This window comes from Oncorhynchus masou, chromosome 3 (assembly GCF_036934945.1).
Source record: "Oncorhynchus masou masou isolate Uvic2021 chromosome 3, UVic_Omas_1.1, whole genome shotgun sequence".
Classification (NCBI taxonomy): Eukaryota; Metazoa; Chordata; class Actinopteri; order Salmoniformes; family Salmonidae; genus Oncorhynchus; species Oncorhynchus masou.
The window spans coordinates 40,040,125-40,063,193 of NC_088214.1; the positions used below are offsets into that span (position 1 = coordinate 40,040,125).

The window sequence follows — 23,069 nt, forward strand, 5'->3', positions numbered from 1 at the left end:
ACAGACGTTTTTGTGAAAAGACAGATTTTTGAGATGTCTCCTGGTCTGCCACTTTCCACTGCAGGTGCGGACATCAACTCTAGGGGGGATTTATTGTACCACGTTAGGGCCCAGAAGTTTTCCTGACCTTTTTGATCTGTAAAAACTCTGGATCCTAAACCATGTTTCACTCTACTGCTTCTAAGGCCAGGATCTAGGGTCAGGGTTGTTTTTGCTCTCCTAATGGTCACGGTGAATTGGGGTATGGCGAGCTGATTCTAGAACTGTAATTAGGGTATTTTAAATTCCACTCTTTCTTCACTACGGTGATGCTTTTTTCACAACATTACTCCACAATGTAAATGACAAAGTACTCCCTTTTTAGACACCACCAGAGAGAAGAGGAAGCAGGAGAAAGATGGGGTAGAGTACCACTTTGTCTCAAGGCAGACGTTTGAAATGGACATCGTCAACCACAAGTACGTATTTCTTGATGGGATTGAAAGTAGCCAGTGACCTTTACTGATTATGCTGTTCATTAGGCAGTGATCACCATATGGTTAAAGGCAGTTACTACATTAGTACTTTGTTAATAAGTCATACCCTTTTTCAATAAAAAATTGTGGTACTTTTTACCCCTTTTTTTCTCCCCAATCTTGTGATATCCAATTGGTAGTTAGTCTTGTCTCATCACTGAAACTCCCATACGGACAGGGGAGAGGCAAAGGTCGTGAGCGATACGTCCTCCGAAAACACAACTCCGTAAACCGCGCTGCTTCTTGACACACTGCTCTCTTAACCCGGAAGCCAGCCGCACCAATGTGTCGGAGGAAACGCTGTACAGCTGTGAATGTGCCCGGCTGCCACAAGGAGTCGCTAGAGCGTCCCAGCTGGCCAAACCCTTCCCTAACCCGGACAACGCTGGGCCCAGGATTGGGCCTAGCACTGTGATGCAGTGCCCGAGAACGACGCGCCACTCGGGAGGCCCCAGTTATACCCTTTTGAGTAAGGTGTTAACAACATGCATATTTGCATGTTGAGTGCAGTGCTACCACACAAGCATTTAATTTGTTGGCATTCCATTTCACTAGAGCCTTGGATAAGACACATCCAGGCATCTAGTCATTGAACAAATAAACAAGCAGGTGGTTCCCATTTAATATGCAACAAGGGAGATCAGCTGAAACGCAAACATTCTAAGATATTTGGAACAGTCAGGACTCTTAAACGAAAAACTCCCCAGAAGCAGGTTGGCGGAGCAAGCAGAGTGAGGTGGATGGAAAGGATGGGACAGGCAGAGCAGTGACAGTATGCTAGCAGGATAGTCAACATCTCCAATCATCTTTGCAGGCTGCAATGTTGTGTTTCCTCAAGTGGATGACTTGTTCTAATTTAGTATTTATGGTAAAGCCTCAATGTCACGCCTGACCTTAGATCCTTTTTATGTCTCTGTTTTGGTTTGGTCAGGGAGTGAGTTGGGGTGGGCATTCTATGTTTTGTGTTCTATGTTTTCTATTTCTTTGTGTTTGGCCGGGTATGGTTCTCAATCAGGGACAGCTGTCTATCGTTGTCTCTGATTGGGAACCATGCTTAGGTACCCTTTTCCCACCTGTGTGTGTGGGAGGTTGTCTCTTTTTGCTCACTTTGCTTGTGAGCTTCACGGTTTGTTTTTGTAGTGTTTATTGTTTTCTTTGGCTTCATTTTGCTTAAAATAAAGAAATTGTATGCTCACCACTGGAACTTGGTCCTCAACCTTCAACAGCCGTGACACTCAACCCTTACCTACCTTCATCATTTGTATAGCGATAAAAATGCAAAAATAGAGACGTTCTAATTGAGGGATGCTTCAAAGCGGACATCCTGCCCACCTTATTTCGGTTAGGTCATTATAATTCAAAGCAACGCATTCTAAAATAAATCGCATACATGCCTTGCATGCTCACCTTTGTTGAGTTTAGGCCATTGCTTAAAGAGAACTAGTGAGCCTGATATTCCGATGTTTTCATGGCATTTACTATCTCTAATGCTGGACCAGGACAGGAGATGAAGAAAGGAGGTAAGACGTGGCATTCCAGTAATGCCCTGGGATGGATTCCCGTTTTCTCATCCTTCTTTTATGTGTATTTTAATGCAATGACATCAATGTAGGCAAGTATAAGGTATGTATAAGGGTTGATAGTTCATTACAACCAAAACTGGCAGCAAGCGACAGGGAACGAGAATTTGGGATTTTTTCGTAATTGGGGAATGACATGTTATTAAAGAAAATTCCAATAGTTAAAGGGATAGTTCAGCGATTTTACATATTTGGTTTATTTTGAAAGCTGTCTATGAACAAAGAAGGACATTAGCATTTTGGATCAATTCCCCATGTAAGTGTCCTCTGTTTAGCATGTACATTTGAAGTCAGAAGTTTACATACAGTTAGGTTGGAGTCATTAAAAATCATTTTTCAACCACTCCACACATTTCTTGTTAACAAACTATAGTTTTGGCAAGTATTTTAGGACATCTACTTTGTGCATGACACAAGTCATTTTTCCAACAATTGTTAACAGACAAATTATTTCACTTTATAATTCACTGTATCACAATTCCAGTGGGTCAGAAGTTTACATACACGAAGTTGACTGTTCCTTTAAACAGCTTGGAATATTCCAGAAAAGTATGTCAATGCTTTAGAAGCTTCTGATAGGCTAATTGACATAATTTGAGTCAATTGGAGGTGTATCTGGGGATGTATTTCAAGGCCTACCTTCAAACTTTGCTTGACATCATGGGAAAATCAAAGAAATCAGCCAAGACCTTCAAGTCTGGTTCATCTTTGGGAGCAATTTCCAAATGCCTGAAGGTACCACGTTCATCTGTACAAACAATAGTACGCAAGTATGAACACCAGGGACGACGCAGCTTCCAACCACTCAGGAAGGAGACCCGTTCTGTCTCCTAGGGATGAACGTACTTTGATGCGTAAAGTGCAAATCAATCCCAGAACAACAGCAAAGGACCTTGTGAAGATGCTGGAGGAAACAGGTACAAAAGTATCTATATCCACAGTAAAACAAGTCCTATATCGACATAACCTGAAAGACCGCTCAGCAAGGAAGAAGCCACTGCTCCAAAACTGCCATGTAACAGCCAGATTACGGTTTGCAACTGCACATGGAGACAAATATCTTACTTTTTGGAGAAACAAAAATAGAACTGTTTGGCCATAGTGACCATTGTTATGTTTGGAGGAAAAAGGGGTAGGCTTGCAATCTGAAGAACACCATCCCAACTGTGAAACACGGGGGTGGCAGCATCATGTTGTGGAAGTGCTTTTTTGCAGGAGGGACTGGTGCCCTTCACCAAATAGATGGCATCTTGAGGACGGGAAATTATGTGGATATATTGAAGCAACATCTCAAGACATCAGTCAGGAAGTTAAAGCTTCGTCACAAATGGGTCTTCCAAATGGACAATTACCCCAAGCATACTTCCAAAATTGTGGCAAAATGGCTTAAGGACAACAAAGTCCAGGTATTGGAGTAGCCATCACAAAGCCCTGACCTCAATCATATAGAAAGTTTGTAGGCAGAACTGAAAAAGTGTGTGCAAGCAAGGAGGCCTACAAACTTGACTCAGTTACACCAGCTCTGTCAGAAGGAATCAGCCAAAATTCACCCAAGTTATTGTGGGATGCTTGTGGAAGGCTACCCAAAACGTTTGACCCAAGTTAAACAATTTAAAGGCAATGCTACCAAATACTAATTGAGTGTATGTAAACTTCTGACCCACTGGAAATGTGATGAAAGAAATAAAAGCTGAAATTAATAATTCTCTTCTTCTTCTCCTTCTTCCTTCTTCCTTCTTCCTTCTTCCTTATTATTATTATTCTGACATTTCACATTCTTAAAATAAAGTGGTGATCCTAACTGACCTAAGACGGGGCATTTTTACTAGGATAAAATGTCAGGAATTGTATTAAATATATTTGGCTAAGGTGTATGTAATCTTCCGACTTCAACTGTATGAAAGTATTCCATTAAGTTCATATTTGTTTGGCTCAATTTTAACTAGTGTTTCTGTACGGTTTTTGTCTCAGGTTTTTAGAGTATGGGGAGCACAGAGGGAACTACTACGGGACCAGTCTGGAGTCAGTGCACAAGGTCATAGGGGAGGACAAGGTGTGCCTACTGGATGTGCAGCCTAATGTGAGTGACGGGCCAGCAGGCCAATCACAATCCCAGATCAGTAAATGACAGGTCAAGGAGCCAATGATTTGATTTATTGGTCTTCTTATGATTACATCATGAAAATGGTGATATGGGGCCTAATTTCTCTGCTTAACTCTAATTGAATTTACATCTCTCTTTGTCTCTCTCTCTCCCTCTGCCTGGCTCTTTCTCCCTCTTTTCAATAGCACAGACTGTACAGCGCTTACACACAACCGAGTTCAAACCATGTGTTGTTTTTGTGAAGCCACCATCGATTCAGGAGCTACGTTTTAGCCGGAGGAAAGCTACATTAATTTCCACCCAAGATATGACGAAACTGACAAAGACATTTTCGGTAATGTCAAGGCTGGGTGAAACTGTTTTTGGTAACAGTTTATAATAACTTTCAGTAACAAACCATTTATAAGACATTTATGAATAGTTTACATCATTTATTAATCATTACTCCTACATTTGTAAATGTACGGGTTTCTCTTTACTTTGAAAGCTAGTTATTCACACATGCTTTAATAATTACTAAGATCAATCATAAGATGTTTAATATAGATCCTTCTAAATCATTTTCCTAATCGTTAGCCGTTGTAAATAACTCGCTTACTAACATTAACAATGATTAATAAATGGTGCTCAAATTGTTTAAATGCATAATAAATGTTTTACCCAGTTTTTTTTATTTTATTTTTTGATTACGTATGTTTGAATGGAAACAGTTCTTTATGTTTTTGCTGCATTGTAGTTTTCCTGCACGTCATCATTGAGGTGGAGGGGAATACTGGAAAAATGTATCTGTTCTCACTTGTCGTAATACACACACAGGTCTTGTAACAGGTCTTGTAACATGGCAGCATCAGGTGGTGTAAGGTTACACATAACTCAGTTTAAACATGGTTGACCCTCTGACTTACAAGTGTAGCCAGTGGCCAAAAGGTCACAAATAAAATGGCTGCGGGGTGGGCTGCATATACAGTGGAGTCCAAAATGATTGGAATCCTTGATAAAGATGAGCAAAAAAGACTGTATATTGTAGTACATTTGACATTTTTCTGCCAGGACGCTGACACTTGGCCGCAAGACAATAACCCCAAGGACACATCATAATCCACAAAGAAATGGTTAATTGACGACAAAATCAACATTTTGCATTGGCCATCTCAGTCTCCTGACTTGAACCCCATTAAATACCTGTGGTTTGAATTGAAAAAGACAGTCCGTAAGCACAGACAAAGGATATCAAGGATCTGGAATGATTCTGTATGGAGGAATGGTCTAAGGTCCCTCCCAATGTGTTCTCCAATCTCATAAAGCAGTTTAGAAAAAGGCTATTTTGTCATCCTCGCAAGGGGAGGGTGCTGGAGTACTGAAAACAAGGGTGCATAATTAATATACAACTTAGATGTCATTTCAAAATGTGGTTGTTCATCAGCAGTCAGTCAATTTTCCCATGTCAGCTAATTTTCTTTTGATTTGTAAGTCAGTCTAGCAGCCAGCTATCTAAACTTGTAGTAAGCATGGTTGAATTATCGACTGAGGTAGGGCCCATTTGATCATAAGTTATCATATTAAAAACTGCAAACATTTGTCTCAATCCTATGGCAAAATGTGTTGAATTGCAGGAAATGAACTGTAACACTGCTCATTTTTCTCTCCGCCCCAAGGCAAAATGAGTAGAATTTCATGAAATGTGGGTACACATGATGGGTTATGTTTTATGTGGCCCGCACCGCCATCAAAGTTGCCCATCCCTGCCTTATGTGATGCTGGTCTTTATTGGCCACGTGATGTGACGTTTTCAACATAATTGGCAGCTAAAGGCAGGATCCCCTGACAATGAGTGATAAAGTTCATGTTTTTGGATGGAAATACCCGTACTACCATCCTTCCAAAGCATGACCTACAATTGGCCTACAGGTGAGAATTCAGCTGTTGAATGTATGAACTCAGAATTCACACATGTATGTCCTGTTTCTCACAGGAAGAGGACTTTGAAGATATGATTACCTCAGCAGAAGCCATGGATAGCCAGTACGGCCACCTGTTTGAGATGGTCATCGTCAATGGCGATTTCGCCATGGCATTCAACAAACTGAGGGCTGAGCTGGAAAAGCTTGAGACGGAGGCGCCTCAGTGGATTCCTGTGGAGTGGACCAGTCACACCAAACAGAACACAGAGAGCGTGTGCTGAACACGCTAGGAGGCTGGTTATGCATGTCTCATTCACACTCACAGGAGGCTGCTGAGGGGAGGATGGCTCATAATAATGGCTGGAATGGAATTAATGGAATGATATCAAATACATGGAAAACATGTGTTTGATGTGTTCAATACCATTCCATTTATTCCTGTGTTCACACTATAGTGTCAAACCGTACTGTGTGGGGTCAGATATTTTGTTCTCACATTTTCCTTTACAGCACAGTTCCAGCCTCTTTGATGGATGCATAACCAGGCCAACCTAGTATAGCTAGGCTTGGCCCTATAGTGTAATTCAGGCAACAGCGACTGAAGAAATGTAGGGAGAGAGAATTGCACATCCATTTTTTCCTCCATAAGTTCCACGTACTTCATCTTTTGACGTACATAAAAAAACTGATAGATTACACATGGCCGTCAACTGTTTTTAGTCAAAATTGAGAGTGGTTACATTTCTCAAGTCCCATCCCTTACCTGTGGGATGACCACTTCGTTGTTGTTTGAATCCTAGATTTCCTCTTTTAAACTGGAAAAGGACTCTTCTGCCAAAACAGAGGAAATGTCAAGGAACATGGTCACACCCCTAAAGGAATACAGAAGTGTAAGGGGAACCACTCAAGGCAGAGAAAATAATGTACAAACTTTGACTAAATCTAAAATACTATAATCATTATTTATATGTGTAATATGTAGACAGTCTAGACAGCCTTCATGAGAAATAACTAGTCCCAACTTCAAGTTAGTCACAGAGCACGGCTCTTAAAGAACTATAGGAATCCAAGTCCCTACGCCTCCTGTCTGACCATAGTACTTACATGTCCAAAACAGTGTTATTGGTCCCTGCCGCCTACGTGCCAGCTTTTCTTTTCTTTGAGTTTGCATTTCTACATTGGCAATTAGGGTCGAAACACAAAAAACCTCCAAAAGCGTGTGGTCACACAGACCTTCCCCCTGCCAAGTTACAAACACGAGCATGTAATTACTTTGACAGCTGCAATACCTCAATTAACGGTAATGTATCCCAGAGCAAATATTACCCAGCCCAAACACTCACCAACACTAACAACATGTTGCATATAGAACAAGGAAACAGTGCTCACAAGCATAGTCCACACTTAACAAAATATATGACAAAAGTGTTGGTGAAACTAAACGAATTGAAGATATTTTGACAGGGAAAGGTTAACAAGGGAACATGGACAAGATGAAGCAGATTTTCTTTTGTACAGACATTGTGGGAGGAGTGGTTGAATGTGAAAGGATTACGTTGTAAGATAACTCATTCGAATTTGTTTCTATTCATGTGTAAAGTTAATAAGTATGATTTCAAAGTTGTAAAGTGTGCACTTGTCAACAGTTCATAATTACAGACAATGTCAGAAAATTGTCATAAGTGACATCATTGACAAACATTTCCATTCAACAATTCCATATTTCTTTAAGTAATTCTGTTTAATGGATGCATTCCTGTGAGTACAGGGGGATTTCCTTCCTCTTTTGGATCATGCTGTCAATTGGGTGTGAAAGAGTGTAAATGTGTCCATCATGTCTTAAAGACGAAACCACCGTCATGTGTAGTCAGTTTTGTGGTTTAGGCTCTCGAGCCACCTAACATGCTGACCACACCACTCGAGCGCACTTGTGTCTGCATGCGCCATCGCGAGCATTTTGATTTTGTCCACCCACACCAGACGCGATCAGGACACGCTGGTTGAAATATCAAAGTAATATTAGTTTGGGGGCAGGTCGAAAAGCATTAAAAGCATTACATTTATGGCAATTTAGCTAGCTAGCTTGCTGTTGCTAGCTAATTTGTCTTGGCATATAAACATTGGGTTGTTATTTTACCAGAAATGGTCCTGTACTCCGACAATTAATCCACAGATAAAAGGGTAAACCGAGTTTGTTTCTAAACGCAGCAAAAAAAGAAACGTCCTCTCACTATTAACTGCATTTATTTTCAGCAAACTTAACATGTGTAAATATTTGTATGAACATAACAAGATTCAACAACTGAGACATAAGCTGAACAAGTTCCACAGACGTGACTAACATGTCTTGAACAAAGGGGGGGGGGGGATCAAAATCAAAAGTAACAGTCAGTATCTGGTGTGGCCACCAGCTGCATTAAGTGCTGCAGTGCATCTCCTCCTCATGGACTGCACCAGATTTGCCAGTACTTTCTCTGAGATGTTACCCCACTCTTCCACCATGGCAGCTGTAAGTTCCAGGACATTTCTAGGGGGAATGGCCCTAGCCCTCACCCTCCGATCAAACAGGTCCCAGACGTACTCAATGGGATTGAGATCCGGGCTCTTCGCTGGCCATGGCAGAACACTGACATTCCACTCTTGCAGGAAATCACGCACAGAACGAGCAGTATGGTTGGTGGCATTGTCATGCTGGAAGGTCATGTCAGGATGAGCCTGCAGGAAGGGTACCACATGAGGGAGGAGGATGTCTGCCCTGTAACTCACAGCGTTGAGATTGTCTGCAATGACAACCAGCTCAGTCCGATGATGCTGTGACACACCGCCCCAGACCATGATTGACCCTCCACCATGACGGACCCTCCACGCTCCAGAGTGCAGGCCTCAGTGTAACGCTCATTCCTTCAATGATAAATGCGAATACAACCATCACCCCTGGTGAGACAAAACTCGTCAGTGAAGAGCACTTTTTGCCTGTCTGGTCCAGTGACGGTGGGTTTGTGCCCATTGTTGCCGGTGATGTCTGGTGAGAACCTGCCTTACAACAGGCCTAAAAGCCTTCAGTCCAGCCTCTCTCAGCCTACAGTTTGGGCACTGATGGAGGGATTGCGGGTTCCTGGTGTAACTCGGGCAGTTGTTGTTGCCATCCTGTACCTGTCCCGCAAGTGTGATGTTCGGATGTACCGATCCTGTGTTGTTACACATTGTCTGCCACTGCGAGGATGATCAGCTGTCCATCCTGTCTCCCTGTAGTGCTGTCTTAGGCGTCTCACTGGCCACATCTGCAGTCCTCATGCCTCCTGGCAGCATGCCAAAGGCAAAATCACACAGAGCACATTGAGCAGGGACCCTGGGCATATTTCTTTTGGCATTTTTCAGAGTCAGTAGAAAGGCCTCTTTTTTGTCCTAAGTTTTCATAACTGTGAACTTAATTGCCTTCTGTCTGTAAGCTGTTAGTGTCTTCATGACCGTTCCACAGGTGCATGTTCATTAATTGTTTATGGTTCATTGAAGAAGCATGGGAAACAGTGTTTAAACCCTTTACAATGAAGATTTGTGAAGTTATTTGGATTTTTTTATGAATTATCTTTGAAAGACAGTATCCTGAAAAAGGGTTGTTTCTTTTTTTGCTGAGTTTAGTAATATCTCCTCCTTCAGGCTTCTTCTTCTTTAGACTTTATATGATGGTTGGCATCAACTTTAAGGTGCATTACAACTGGACTGGAGTGTGGACTTCAGTTCATCTTTCAATTACCCAGGTGGATATATGCTCCTAAAAACCAATGAGGAGATTGGAGAGGTGGGACTCGTATCGCGTCAAGAGTCACAAATATAACCAAGTTCTATTTTAGCGCCTGACTACGCAGACACTTATTGACTTGCGCGAGCAGTGTTGGTGCAATGATTTAATAGCATGTATTTTGCAAAGCTAGCGGTGTGGTCAGCATGTAAGAGGTTTTAGGAACATAAAAAGCCATACTTTATTGGATGTGGAGTCTCGACAAGTAGAATTAGACTGAGAATACCAAATCACGGACCTTACTGTAATTGGTCCTGCTCACTTAGGAGTTAGGAATTTAGTAATTGTATAAGATTGTTGATTGTTTGAAGAAAATATGTCTGAATCGACCAGAAGCATTGAAATAAAAAATATTAAGAGAAAATGTGTTGTCTTGCCATCAAGTCAACTATTACAATGGAAATCATGTGATTTCATGCAAATATTGCTAAGTTAAAGATACAGGCTTACTGTTGGATGTTTTCAATGGCGAAATTATTTGATGAGGAAATGGTTTATGGTTCCTAATCTTGCTGAATGTCTAATACCAGACTTTTGGACACTGTCCGTGGCAGCCTTGCTGCTAGACACTAGCCATGGATCCATCTGAGCGTGGCAATATAATTTTATGACCACATTGAGCATCCACAGGCACCCTCTGACATCATAACAATCCTATTAAAAAGAGCGTAATGATCCAATGAAAATCCTTCTGTTCTTTGTTTACAGTGGCTTGCAGTTCACCTATCTATTTTAGAGGACAAAGGAATGTCCAGGGCAATACTTTACTTTAAGCATCCAGGTATAATGCTTTATAACTTGTTGTAAGGGTGTATGAGCCTTTATAATTCCTCTATAAAGTAGACTGGTTTCAGTACAGTTAAATATACACAGTGATATGATCGATTCCTATTTTGTAAACGTGCAATATTTTACAAGCTAAAAGTATACGATGCTTCTTTGAGGATCCTAACTAAGAATAGAGGGCACTTGGACATGTTACATTTAGTTACATTTTCAGAATTGAATGAGTTGAAATGGAATTGACTCTTGTAGACTCAATAATGTAACCGTGTCCGGGCAGGAAAGGTCCTTAACGCTCTCAAAGCATACAGACAGTTTTAAAAAGTAAGGTAACCAATCTGCTTTGTTTTATTGTGGAACATAACAGCTCCAAGCTACCTAAAAGAGACAAAGTCAATTCCCAATGTGTTTATTCCACAGGTCTCCAAGCTACTGAATGAAGAAAGAGCAGTCTAATGTATCGCTAAGGGACAGGACTTTATGAGCTGTTATGCCATGTAATATTCTCGGACGACCGCTAAGGAATGCATGTGTGAAATGTATGGTACCATGATTGGAGATGCAGCATGTGTTTTTCAGCTTTGAGATGTTTAAACCGAACCTGTTGTTGCTGAATTATGGGTGTCATGAGAAGTCTACCTGTACTTTGGTACAAGCTGCCCTATCATTCCAAGTGTGTGAGACAAGTAGCCGAGTGCAGAGACAGGGACCGTATAGTGTTTTGGATATCTGGTCTTCAATAGGGTATAAAACTTTATTTTTAGCGTCAAACTGCAGTGGAAGGTATTCGCTGTCTGCAATACAGATTTGAGATTATGAAAAACACATTTTTTGCTTCTTTTGGGAGTATTTGGAAGCCTTTATTTGACTCTTTTTCATTTGAGGGATTACTGTAAAAGTTAAGTGCCCAACATGTTGCTGGGCACAGAGCCTGAAGGTTGTCATAAAGTAACTTATGAACAGTGAAATGTCTCTGTTAGAGCGAGTTTTCATCACCACACAGCTGACTATCAATCATAGTGCTGCTTCATTATTTATTTTTTACACAAGTGTGCTCACCACTATATTCACACTCACTCTTCTCTATCTCACTTACTCTCACTAATGCACACACTGTTGCTTGGTGTGGGGTCGGTGCACCGATGTTGTAAAATAAAGTATATATATATTTCAAATGTCTGGTAACACTACATTAAGTTACTCTTACCCCTGTGTAGTAATGCTGATATTACAGTAATACTGATCTTACATGGTACTTTAGTTACATGTGAAATTAGGAACCATCCCCTATTACTCTTAGAACAACCGCTCCACTCTATTACTATGTAATTACTTTGGTACCATCTAACAACATGTTACAAATTGTTTCCAGTGCAATTACAGTGTTACTGCACAGGTGTAAGGGCAACTTAATGTAAAGTGTTCCATAAAATGGTTCATTTTCTACTGTCTTCATTGTGAGCGCCTAACATAACTACCTCTCACTCTTGTGATGATTTATGTTGATCTCCAGTTATAGACCCAGTTGAGCTCATACAAAACACAGTTGAGGGGTTTCAGTGGACATTAGAAACCGTGTCATTACACCTATACATTTCCAGAATCCCTTCGTAAAAAGTATATTATCTGTAGACATGGCAGTTGAGGAAAAACACAAGGTTTCATGATCCTTGTGAGGTAAATATCGGGAGCATGTGTCAGATGACTTAAGAATGTACGATAGCCTACATTCTTAATGCTTACAAACTTCAAAAAAGCTCAGTAAAGTGCCCAAGATGTGCTGATCCCCGTCACAATCCATACACGCTAGTTCATCTATTGGCGTTCTTGTGGCATGGTTTTCATCCCAAGTCTTGGTACGACATACAGTGAACAGCTACCTCCACAGAGCAGAGAAATCGGTTGACTTTAATTGGATGTTGAAAGAGCCATAGCCAGCCAGTTAGACACAGGAGAGCAGGTTACTTGAACTACCCAGACAGCACTCTCTCATTGGTAAAGGCAAGACTGGCATCAGTGTCTGGTTTGTAAAGGTCTGGTTCCAAGGGGCTCCACCAGATGAGCTGCCTTTTGGACAGGTGGCCTGAGTCCTGAGCGCACCGAGACCTCTGGGTTACTTCTCTGCTTGTATATGTCACAGTGAGGATGGAAAGCTACTACATGTATTCGGATTTGAACTTCTGCAGTTGCGTCTGATGTTGTTTGGATAAAACGAGCAATCAAAAAATGAACAACATTGTTGTGAAGAGGTCAAATCAACAAAATATTTTGGAGGAGCTCAGGAGAAACAGTGTGGACTGTTTGGTAACAGATAGACAGCATACAGACTCACAACCATGCCAACAGGCAATAGAAGACAACCCTGTTGTTAAGTATAGGAGGTATGGGTAAGCACAATTTCAATTTATTTGGTCATATACATCGCAATTTACAAAGGGCAAAATAAAATAAAAACTGTACCAATTATGGACATTTTCCTATCAGTGGTGGGTTTCCACTAAATGTAGTGCACACAAAATGTACTTTTTCGCTTAAGTTTTCATGTACCGAATAAACATATAAAGTTCACCACATTTCCTGTGCATGTTCAACTCTAACGAAAGTTCTGTCACAAAAACTGTTTGAGTTAGATGGCAAATGGCCAAGACTGGTTTTAGCACGTACACACTAGCCAACAGTACGTGGATACAGATACTGATGAGAATATTATGGATAAGAGCGAGAATATTTCTATTTGTCAAATGGTAGTCAAGTATCGATCGTCCTGTCACCAGAATAAGACCCTAAATATTTATTGTAAAGGAGCATCAAGCTCCATCACCATAATTGATTTAATCTATAGCCTAATAAACTGCACGGTTTCCTGAGTCGTAGTGGAACACACACCATATCATCGAGTGACTCCAAGTTTACTTCTTGTTATTATATCAATATTTGCGCACAAATTCCACCACCATTTCTCACATTAACTAATTTTACAGACACAAAAAGATCCCATCATGTCGAACAAACAAATTCTCTGTCAGCATTTCTAAAACTGTACCGACATCTCCTGTTTCCATCACAGCTGTCGTGATTTGTTATATACCATATGACTTTACTCTCATAAAAACTGTGGATTTGAAACGTGATAATTGTTCAGATATATTTTTGCACAGCTTAAATATCTTCAGTGCAGCCCCATATTTGCATTTATATGTTTTTTTCACACACAAAAAACACTTTATATTTTATGAAATATATTGAACATTGTCTGTAATGCTGCAATAATGTTGTCATATTGAAAATAAATTGTAAGTGTTGTGTATGTTAGACATTACTTATTCAAATTGCAAGGAGATGACGGACATGATCATGATCAAAAAGCATGTTCAAAATAATTGGGTATGTGAAAACTTTAGATTGCTTACACAGCCCAACAGTGACATCTATGGATTCCCACCAAAAATACATTTACATAACCTTTACATTTTAGTAATTTAGCAGACACTTTTATCCAGAGCGACTTACAGTTAGTGCATGAATCTTAATAAGAGACAACTACATATCACATTCGTAGAAAGTACATTTTTCAACGAAGTTATCAGCAAAGTTAGTGCTATGCGCGGGCTGATTTTTGGTCCTAGTCTATTCCTGAAATATAAACCAGGAAATGATGACAACTTCTCTCCCATCATAAGATTAAGCATAGTTCTATCATATTTCACCTTACACACAGGTCTTGTCTGGGCGGGGTCAAAGTTTGCCACAAGCGCCAGGCGCTTCAGGACATGGCGAGGCCTCTTAAGCAGTGGCTGTACAAACACAAGGAAAACCCCTACCCCACCAAGACAGAGAAGGTCCTGCTCGCCCTGGGGTCCCACATGACTTTAGTACAGGTGAGCGGAGGCAAACCACACACCCCTCAAAGCAAGGTATGGGTTTGGTCACATGGATACTACCATGGAAGAAAAAAGCAGAAGCTAGTCAGACAATTTGTTAGCTGACAAGTTGAAGTTCTGAAATTCATCAAATTAATGTTCCTTTTTTCATTTTTTTATGCTTATGTTGCAGGTCTCAAACTGGTTTGCCAATGCCCGGCGGAGATTGAAGAACACAGTGAGTCAGCCAGATTTAAGTTGGGCTCTACGGATCAAACTCTACAATAAATACATCCAGGGCAACGCTGAGAGAATGAGTGTCAGCAGTGAAGACACCAACTCTGAGGGTAAGAGAGACTGGGGGTAGGCTAAGCAGGGTTATAGCTGGGGATGTAACCTCAAACATTCTAAGTGTTCGTTTTAACACTCCCCAAGTGTCTATAGTGTCCCATACCACACAGAGTTAATGTTACACTTTTTTTTCATTTCTGTAACTCTGTAAAAAGTAGAAAATGAACACCAGCCATTCAACAAAAAATTCACTCTACAATAACACTGAAGGGTGTGAATTTATGCAGTGGTGGAAAAAGTACTAAATTGTCATACTTGAGTAAAAGTAAAGATATATTAATAGAAAATTACTCAAGTAAAAGTAAAACTCACCCAGTAAAATACTAATTGAGTAAAAGTCTAAAAGTATTTGGTTTTAAAAATACTTAAGTATCAAAAGTAAATGGAATTGCTAAAATGTACCTAAGTATCAAAAGTAAAAGTAAAAGTATAAATTATTTCAAATTCCTTATATTAAGCAAACCAGACAGCACAATGTACTTTATTTTATTGATGGATAGCCAGGGGCACACTCACTCAGACATATTTTACAAACGAAGCATTTGTATTTAGTGAGTCTGCTAGATCAGATGCAGTAGGGATGACCAGGGACATTCTCTTGATAAGTGTGTGAATTTAACAATTTTCCTTTCAAAATGTAACGAGTACTTTTGAGTGTCAGGGAAAATGTTTGGAGTAAAAAGTACATTATTTTATTTCGGAATGTAGTGAAGTAAAAGTAAAAGTTGCCAGAAATATAAATAGTAAAGTAAAGTACAGATACCCCCAAAAATACGTAAATAGTACTTTAAAATATTTTTACTTAAGTACTTTACACCACTGAATTTATGTTATGCGAAATGAACTCTGTGTATTTTTTTACTAATAGAGTTCTGACCTTTTAACACTGCAGTTGAAACTTAAAAATGTATGTTTGAGATATTCAGCCTCTTTTGGAGACCAAAGGCATTTGACGGAGGACCATCGTTATTATTATTATTATTTACTTATTTTTGCAGATGATGAGTGTCACTTACAAACTCCAGCTAGCCAAGCAGAGCTCTCCAGGCCCTCACTTAAGAGTGTCATCAAACAGGAGAACAGGACTGATCCTGCCTTCAGTGACGACTATGTCTCTCCACCCCCCAAGTACAAGAGCAGCTTGCTGAACCGGTACATTAACGACACCCTACGACACGTGATGGCAACCCCTGATGACGTCACAAAGTCCCACCTGAGGAACCACTCAGGGTCGTTCAGCTCCAACGAGTGTGACGACGACCTCATCTCGCCTTCTTCCTCTGAGGCAGAGGCAAACTCTCTCTACCATATGGGTAAGGGATTTCTTATTCTTTGGAGACACTTTACTTGAAATGCTGAACAAAGTCTACAGAACGCTTCCATATGCAGGATATAAGAGATGTCATATGCAGACATACTAGCTAACGTACTGTAGCTTCACAACGACTGGACTCGGTTGTGGATCAGTGACATGGCACTAGCTTACTTCAAGGGTTAACGGTAGAATATGCAGAAATAGCTCCACCATTTTCTGGTTGCTAAAATTCGAATAGTTTGCCTAATTTTAGTTTACGTGACAAAACAAGCAGTCATTATGTAGAGAATCATGGTATTGTCTAAACCAGGGATGGGCAACTGATGGGGGTGGGGGCCACAGAGTTACATTTTATAGTTAATTTTGTACAATTCTGCACAATTTGCCATGGCGTTTAGTGAACATTTAGCTGTTTTACAGCAAGTTTGCTGTATTTCTAAACATTTTGCTATGGGGCAGAGAGAAGATTTTGCAATTTTATAACAAATTTCATGCAATTTTGCACATTTTGAGGCGGAGGCATAGCCATGGGAAGATATTGTGGGCAAGTCTCTCTCCAGAATGGCTCAGCTGTCTCCTGACAGTTCTTGCACAATATTCTTTTGTGTTAATTGTTTTCCCTTTGAATGTTTATTTTCATAAATTCCCCATTACACGTCACCAGTAGTAAATTTATCATTAATCCCCATCATTTGGTTACATTAATTTCTGTTAATGCATGAATTATACCTCTCTAGGATAGGGGGACAGTCGCATCTCACTTGGCCAAAAGCCAGGGAAAATGCAGAGCTCCAGATTCAAATAAAATTATATAAAAATCAAACTTTCATTAAATCACACATGTAAGATACTAAATTAAAGCTACACTTGTGAATCCAGCCAACATGTCAGATTTTTAAAAGGCTTTTCAGCGAAAGCATAAGATGCTACTATCTGATGATAGCACAACAGTAAACAAAGAGAGTAGCATATTTCAACAGAAATATGTGCTACAGAAATAAAATAGAAATCATGCCTTACCTTTGACGAGCTTCTTTTGTTGGCACTCCAATATGTCCCAGAAACATCACAAATGGTCATTTTGTTCGATTAATTCCATCCATATATATCCAAAATGTCCATTTATTTGGCGCTTTTAATCCAGAAAAAAACTGCTTCCAATTTGCACAAAGTCACGACAAAATATCTCAAAAGTTACCTGTAAACTTTGCCAAAACATTTCAAAATACTTTTGTAATACAACTTTAGGTATTTTTAAAAGTTAATAATCGATCAAATTGAAGACGGGTCTATCTGTTTTCAATAGAGGACGAGAGGAAACTAACGCTACTTTTCAAGTACTTTTCAAGTCCAACTCTCAACAGCGTTACCCTTTTCCAAGATGGCCATACTTCTTCATTGCACAAAGGAATAACCCCAACCAAATTCCAAAGACTGGTGACATCCAGTGGAAGTGGTAGGAACTGCAAACATGTGCCTAAGAAATATCGTTTCCCCATGCGAACCCAATGAACAGACAGTGACCTCAAAAATAAATAATTCTGAATGGTTAGTCCTCAGGGTTTTGCCTGCTACATAAGTTCTGTTATACTCACAGACATGATTCAAACAGTTTTAAAAACTTTAGTGTTTTCTATCCAAATCTACTAATCTACTATCCAAATCTACTACTCTTGGCATGAGTAGCAGGAAGTTGAAATTGGGCACGCTATTTATCCAAAAGTAAAAATGCTGCCCCCTATCCCAAAGAGGTTTTAATTAGGCCTACAGTCATTTACTCTGAAGTTGGAGTGAAAATGTCACAACCTGCTACACTTGTGAGAAACAAGTTTTATTTTATTTCATACCATCATTTACGTGTTTTGTCAATGTTTTCATTGTATTTTGTTTGAAGCGTTCCATGTGAGCAATGAGCACGTGTCTGGTTTTTCTGTCCTCTTAATGTTGATGGAGCGTGTGAGCATTAGCACACATAGGCTAACTGGATGTCTGATTTCTGATTGTTTTAACTCACCACCACTAAAAACCTGAGCTTCTCAGTAATTTTTTCAATAAAGTTAGTTTTTTTTAAATGCATCCATTGTGACCAATATTTCCTCGCAGTATTTGAAAAATCTTTCCAACACTCTCCCCCTCGATAATCACCAGGCTTCGGTGTGGAAGACCAAAACGTCATGCTCCGAGTATCCCATATATCCAGTGGAAACCTCATAAATTAGCCTACCTGAACACGTTTCATTTTGCGCAAAAACAGCTGTGTCTGTCCGGAGCTCACTGGTGTGGAAACTCTTAGGGTCCAGAATAGGCTAGTTGATATAAAGTTTGCAAGCTTAGGGCTGGTCCTTCATATACAGTCATTGGGCTGGACCCAGTAAGACAGATAGAAAGGTGACAGACAGGCGGAGTATAGAGAGATAAAAGTACCTGCATTTTCATCAGGATATTTTACATTTTTATTTGTCAGATTTATGTATTTTTACTTAGTTAACAATATAAATTATAGGCCTACTGCTACATTGGCCTAGGCTGTCTCATTTATTTGGCTGCCAATGGCTCATGGTGAACCAATGTGTCCATATTGCAGAGGTTGGTGCTCTCGCATTGGTGGCATTTTAACTTTTAGATGTTTATCATTTTTATTCCGATTTGTATTATTAACTAAGTGAAAATGATTTTGAGAAACAAAAAACACAGATATAGCATACATAGAACAGATCTACCGCTTCATAGACTTGCTTTCAATGAGAATGACAGATCTATAACTCACATTTCTACATAAATATGGTTTTGTCGCCCAAAAAGTTATATTGCAGCTTTTAAGATTTGCCGCTTTAGGTTTGCAGAACTTCTGTTCATTCAGTTGGTCTTATCGGTCAATGTTGAAAGCTTTGACAAGACACAACTAGGTTAGAGGGAGATATGTTTGACACTTGGGTGCACTTCAGGACCTGAAGTTAGGAGCACTGCCCTAAATCAGGTTGACAACTCTAAACTCCAGAAAGGTCCTGGAACCAAAGCAACAGCTAATAGGAACTTGTGCTGACATCTAAATCCATTGCTTATAAAATCATTGATCTTGTTTAGCCAAAGACAAAGTGGTAGACTACTTCATTGGTCCTATGATTTCCATGATCCATATTCTAGTGTCTTGTTTCCTTGCCATGGTGGAAAATAGCAGATCTCAGGGTCAATTACAGAATGTCTGAGATTTTATTGTCCCCAAGGTGAGACATGAGGACCTTTGCCAAAGTTTCTGGTACAAATGGCGTTTCAATGTGGATTTTTGCTTAGACCCTGTTACTAAAGCAACACAGACTTGCTTCTGGATGTTCAAATAATTATATCCACACTCAAAGTTGCAAGTACAGTTTCTCAAATTGTTTTATAAAGACATTACAGTATATATCACATACATTTCTTACCTCATTAGCCTATGTCACAAAATACCTAGTTTTAGGGTAGGCTACCAACAGAACATTGGTAGAACGGAACATTACATTCAGATATCAAGAAACATTTCAGATTTCTATACAGGCACACAGCAATTTTTTTGGTGTGTTTCTGGAGTATTTAGAGGGTGCTTAGAGCTTCTCTGGGATGGGAGTAGAGAGCAGTGCTGAACCTTGATGCAGTCTCGAAAGAACTCAGTACGTTAACGCTTTTTTACACTGCCCTGGGGAGGGGTAAAAGAGTCACTACGCCTATCTGGGACATACTAATTAGTGTTGTTTCTTGGATGTCCAATATAACGACAGGTCATCAAACACTAAATCTGCCTGCCAAGTGAAAGTCTTCAGAAAGCGTCTATTACACTGGGGATCTTGACGTTGAAATATGCTGTTAAACTATAACAAGTGGTCTTTCCCTTCAAGGAGCCAGAGACTAATAAATCTTACTGGATTCATGTTTTATATGGAGTGAGGACACTGCACACTTTTTTTACCTAGTTTGTTGCAAAATGAAAACATTCATGGTGAGACAGAAGTTCCTCGTTTTCTGATACCCTAGATGAACAGTTATACTTCTTGGTAGCTTGGTTTCAATCTCTCTCAAGTAGCAACTGATTTCGATCTATAGTGCCAATCCAGCTCTGACTAACCTTGGAGGGCAAGTGAACACTCTCTGCCCTGCATCCCCTTGAAGTCCAGTGAGTTCATGACTTCTATGATCAGAATGGTAATGTTATTTTCAGAGTAAGCCAAGGAATTTAATATTTGTTGTAGTTGATGTCCCAGGTCAGACTTGGTCTGAGAGATGCTAACATGATTTTTAATGTCTTGTACAATACACTATTTCAGTCAAATGAATGGATAATTCTTGTAAAACATAAATGACGCAGAGACAAACACAGCAGAGTACAATTTCCCCATAATGATTTACATGTGCATTTTTGTTTAGTAATAGGTTTCCAGAAAGTACTGTTGTTTTTTAAACATAAATGTCAGAACCACCAAAAAAGAGTAGAGACATTCAGTAGCAAAATGTGAGAGGGGTCAAATGATTTATTGTCTGCCTATAGTTGCTCTTGGCCTGGGCCTTGTTATAGAAATAGGAGTCTGAGATGTTTCAGGCAGCGAATATTGAAAGCGGCATTTTGTATGCTCACAATTGGCCTCTAATTTTCCTGCTCATAGCTCCCTGAAGAGAAATATATTTTGGGCTGTCTGACTTGTCTCAACAAAACAGATAGCCCTACTGCTGTGTTCACATGAAAAACATGTGAGCAGACATGCAAATCAACACACTATTTCTTACTCATTTATAAACCGAATCATACAAAATGATGATAACACCCAAACTATAAACAAAGTGCATTTTGTAGATTGATAAACCAACATTTGAGCTCAAATCAATATGTTTAGTGGAACCAAAGACACCCAGAAGGTGAGACACTGCCACTAAAGATCCATATAGGGAGTATTACAGTACATGTCGCTCATTCACACAATACTCCCATACACATTTCTTTGATGTATGATGATCTGCAATCCTCAGCCAAACATAAAGGGAGAGGGCAGAGGGTGGATTGAAAAACAGTGAAATAACTTTATGGATGCAAACGAGCTCTGGAGACCTGGAAACAGAGTGTCTGCATTCATGACACTGCACAGATATTGTATTTTTCCATCTGAAAAGGCACAGGAGAAACATAATTGCATTTGTTTTGGCCGGAGTGCTTATGAGCAGCCAGACTGGAGTACTTCAGTGAGTTAAGGCCCTCTGGCGCAGTTAAAGTGCACATGTGCACACACACACACACACACACACACACACACACACACACACACACACACACACACACACACACACACACACACACACACACACACACACACACACACACACACACACACACACACACACACACACACACACACACACATGCAAATACTGTAATGCACACAGAAACTGAAAAATATGAATAGAGAACACAATGCCAACAAACACTCATACATAGTACCAGTCGTCAAAAGTTTGGACACACCTACTCATTGGTTACTACATCATTCCATATGTGTTATTTCATAGTTATGATGTCTTCACTATTATGCTACAATGTGTGCAAACGTTTGACTGGTAATGTATGTAAATAAATATTTGCGAAGTATAGGTTCCAGAAAACTCCATACTTTATCATTAATTGGCCGTTCCTGTACAATAAATGTAAGTCTGGCTTTTTTCTATCCATGTTTTCAGACACAGTGAACTATGCATCAACTAGATGTGACAGGTAAGAGATTGTTTGTTTGTTTGTTTATGGACCCCTTCTATCCAGTGTACCATTCTTTATAGCGAGTATAAGTGCTCTAGATGCATAAGAAAGAAGACATATTCACTTTACAGTCCAGCATAAAGATTTAGTGTTATTAATAAACATGTAATAATGCAACCTTTCGTTGTGGCACACCCACATTGGGATGAGCAAATAATGGCAGTCTAGGCAGATGCATTTCTATGGCTGTTGTCTGTTAGTAGGAAGTCTCCCTGTTGTGAATGATGATTTCATCTTGGGAAGTGTGCATTAATGATACGGTCTAGGCTCTAAATCTCTAAATCTCTCATTTATGTCATTCGCAGTGAGGGGAAGAGTGAGAGAGGCCAGAGGAGGGAGGAGGCAGAGTGGAGAGAGATCCACGCTGCCATGGCTCTGACTAACTTGGCCCAGGGGCAGTGCTGCGCCACAGGGACTACCACCACCAGCTGCATCATCCAAAAGTCCTCCCACATCTCAGAAATAAAGACTGTCAAAGTGTCCCTGCCAAACAATGTCTAGACCACTCCGGGGTGAAGTTTCTCTTGATCTAGCCTTCCCTTCCGCCAATCATAACCTTAACCATTAGTGGGGAAAACTCAAAACTGACCCAAGATCAGCATCTAGGGACAACTTTACCCTTCATCGTCTGGTCCAGGGCCATTCTGGTCCCTTGAATTACATATAATATATAAGAAGTGTTTACACCCTCATGTTAAATGGTAGTAAGGAAAAAATATATAAAATACTAAGATGGAATCGATTTAACACTTAACATCAATGTAGAGTGAAGGCAATAATAACCAGTGTTGGCCAGAGTTACATAAACTCTGTGAAAATGTTAAAAATGCACTATGCCATTTTCTGGTTTACTAATACTTCACCTAATTTCAATTTGTGACAAAACAAGCAAGTATAGTGGAGATAATCTTTGTACCATCTAACCCGCTGTGAAATATATTTTCCATATCCAAAAGTATTGTATTTTCAGATGTTTGAAGTTTGTACAACACTGAAAGTAAAAGATGCAAAAGCTAAACTTAACCGGAAGCGTAGAAATAGTGCACATACAACAGATATACTGCTTCTTAGACTTGCTTTCATTGAAA

The 23,069-nt window shown here is 39.9% G+C and overlaps 2 protein-coding genes across 2 annotated transcripts in view; both read left to right on the top strand.

The window, feature by feature from the left end:
* LOC135508198 (MAGUK p55 subfamily member 7-like) overlaps positions 1 to 6,381 on the top strand; it is a 43,947-nt gene extending 37,566 nt beyond the window's left edge. The window contains exons 14-17 of the mRNA XM_064928235.1: positions 365 to 458; positions 4,067 to 4,175; positions 4,390 to 4,533; positions 6,172 to 6,381. Coding sequence (XP_064784307.1) covers positions 365 to 458; positions 4,067 to 4,175; positions 4,390 to 4,533; positions 6,172 to 6,381 — 557 coding nt within the window. The remainder of the gene's footprint in view (positions 1 to 364; positions 459 to 4,066; positions 4,176 to 4,389; positions 4,534 to 6,171) is intronic.
* A 6,527-nt stretch (positions 6,382 to 12,908) lies between these two features.
* Positions 12,909 to 22,482, top strand: LOC135507259 (homeobox protein Mohawk-like). The gene is made up of 6 exons (XM_064926862.1): positions 12,909 to 13,069; positions 14,401 to 14,560; positions 14,736 to 14,889; positions 15,892 to 16,206; positions 21,906 to 21,939; positions 22,287 to 22,482. The coding sequence occupies exons 1-6, from the start codon at positions 12,909 to 12,911 to the stop codon at positions 22,480 to 22,482; spliced, it is 1,020 nt and encodes a 339-aa protein (XP_064782934.1).
* Positions 22,483 to 23,069: the final 587 nt, after the last annotated feature.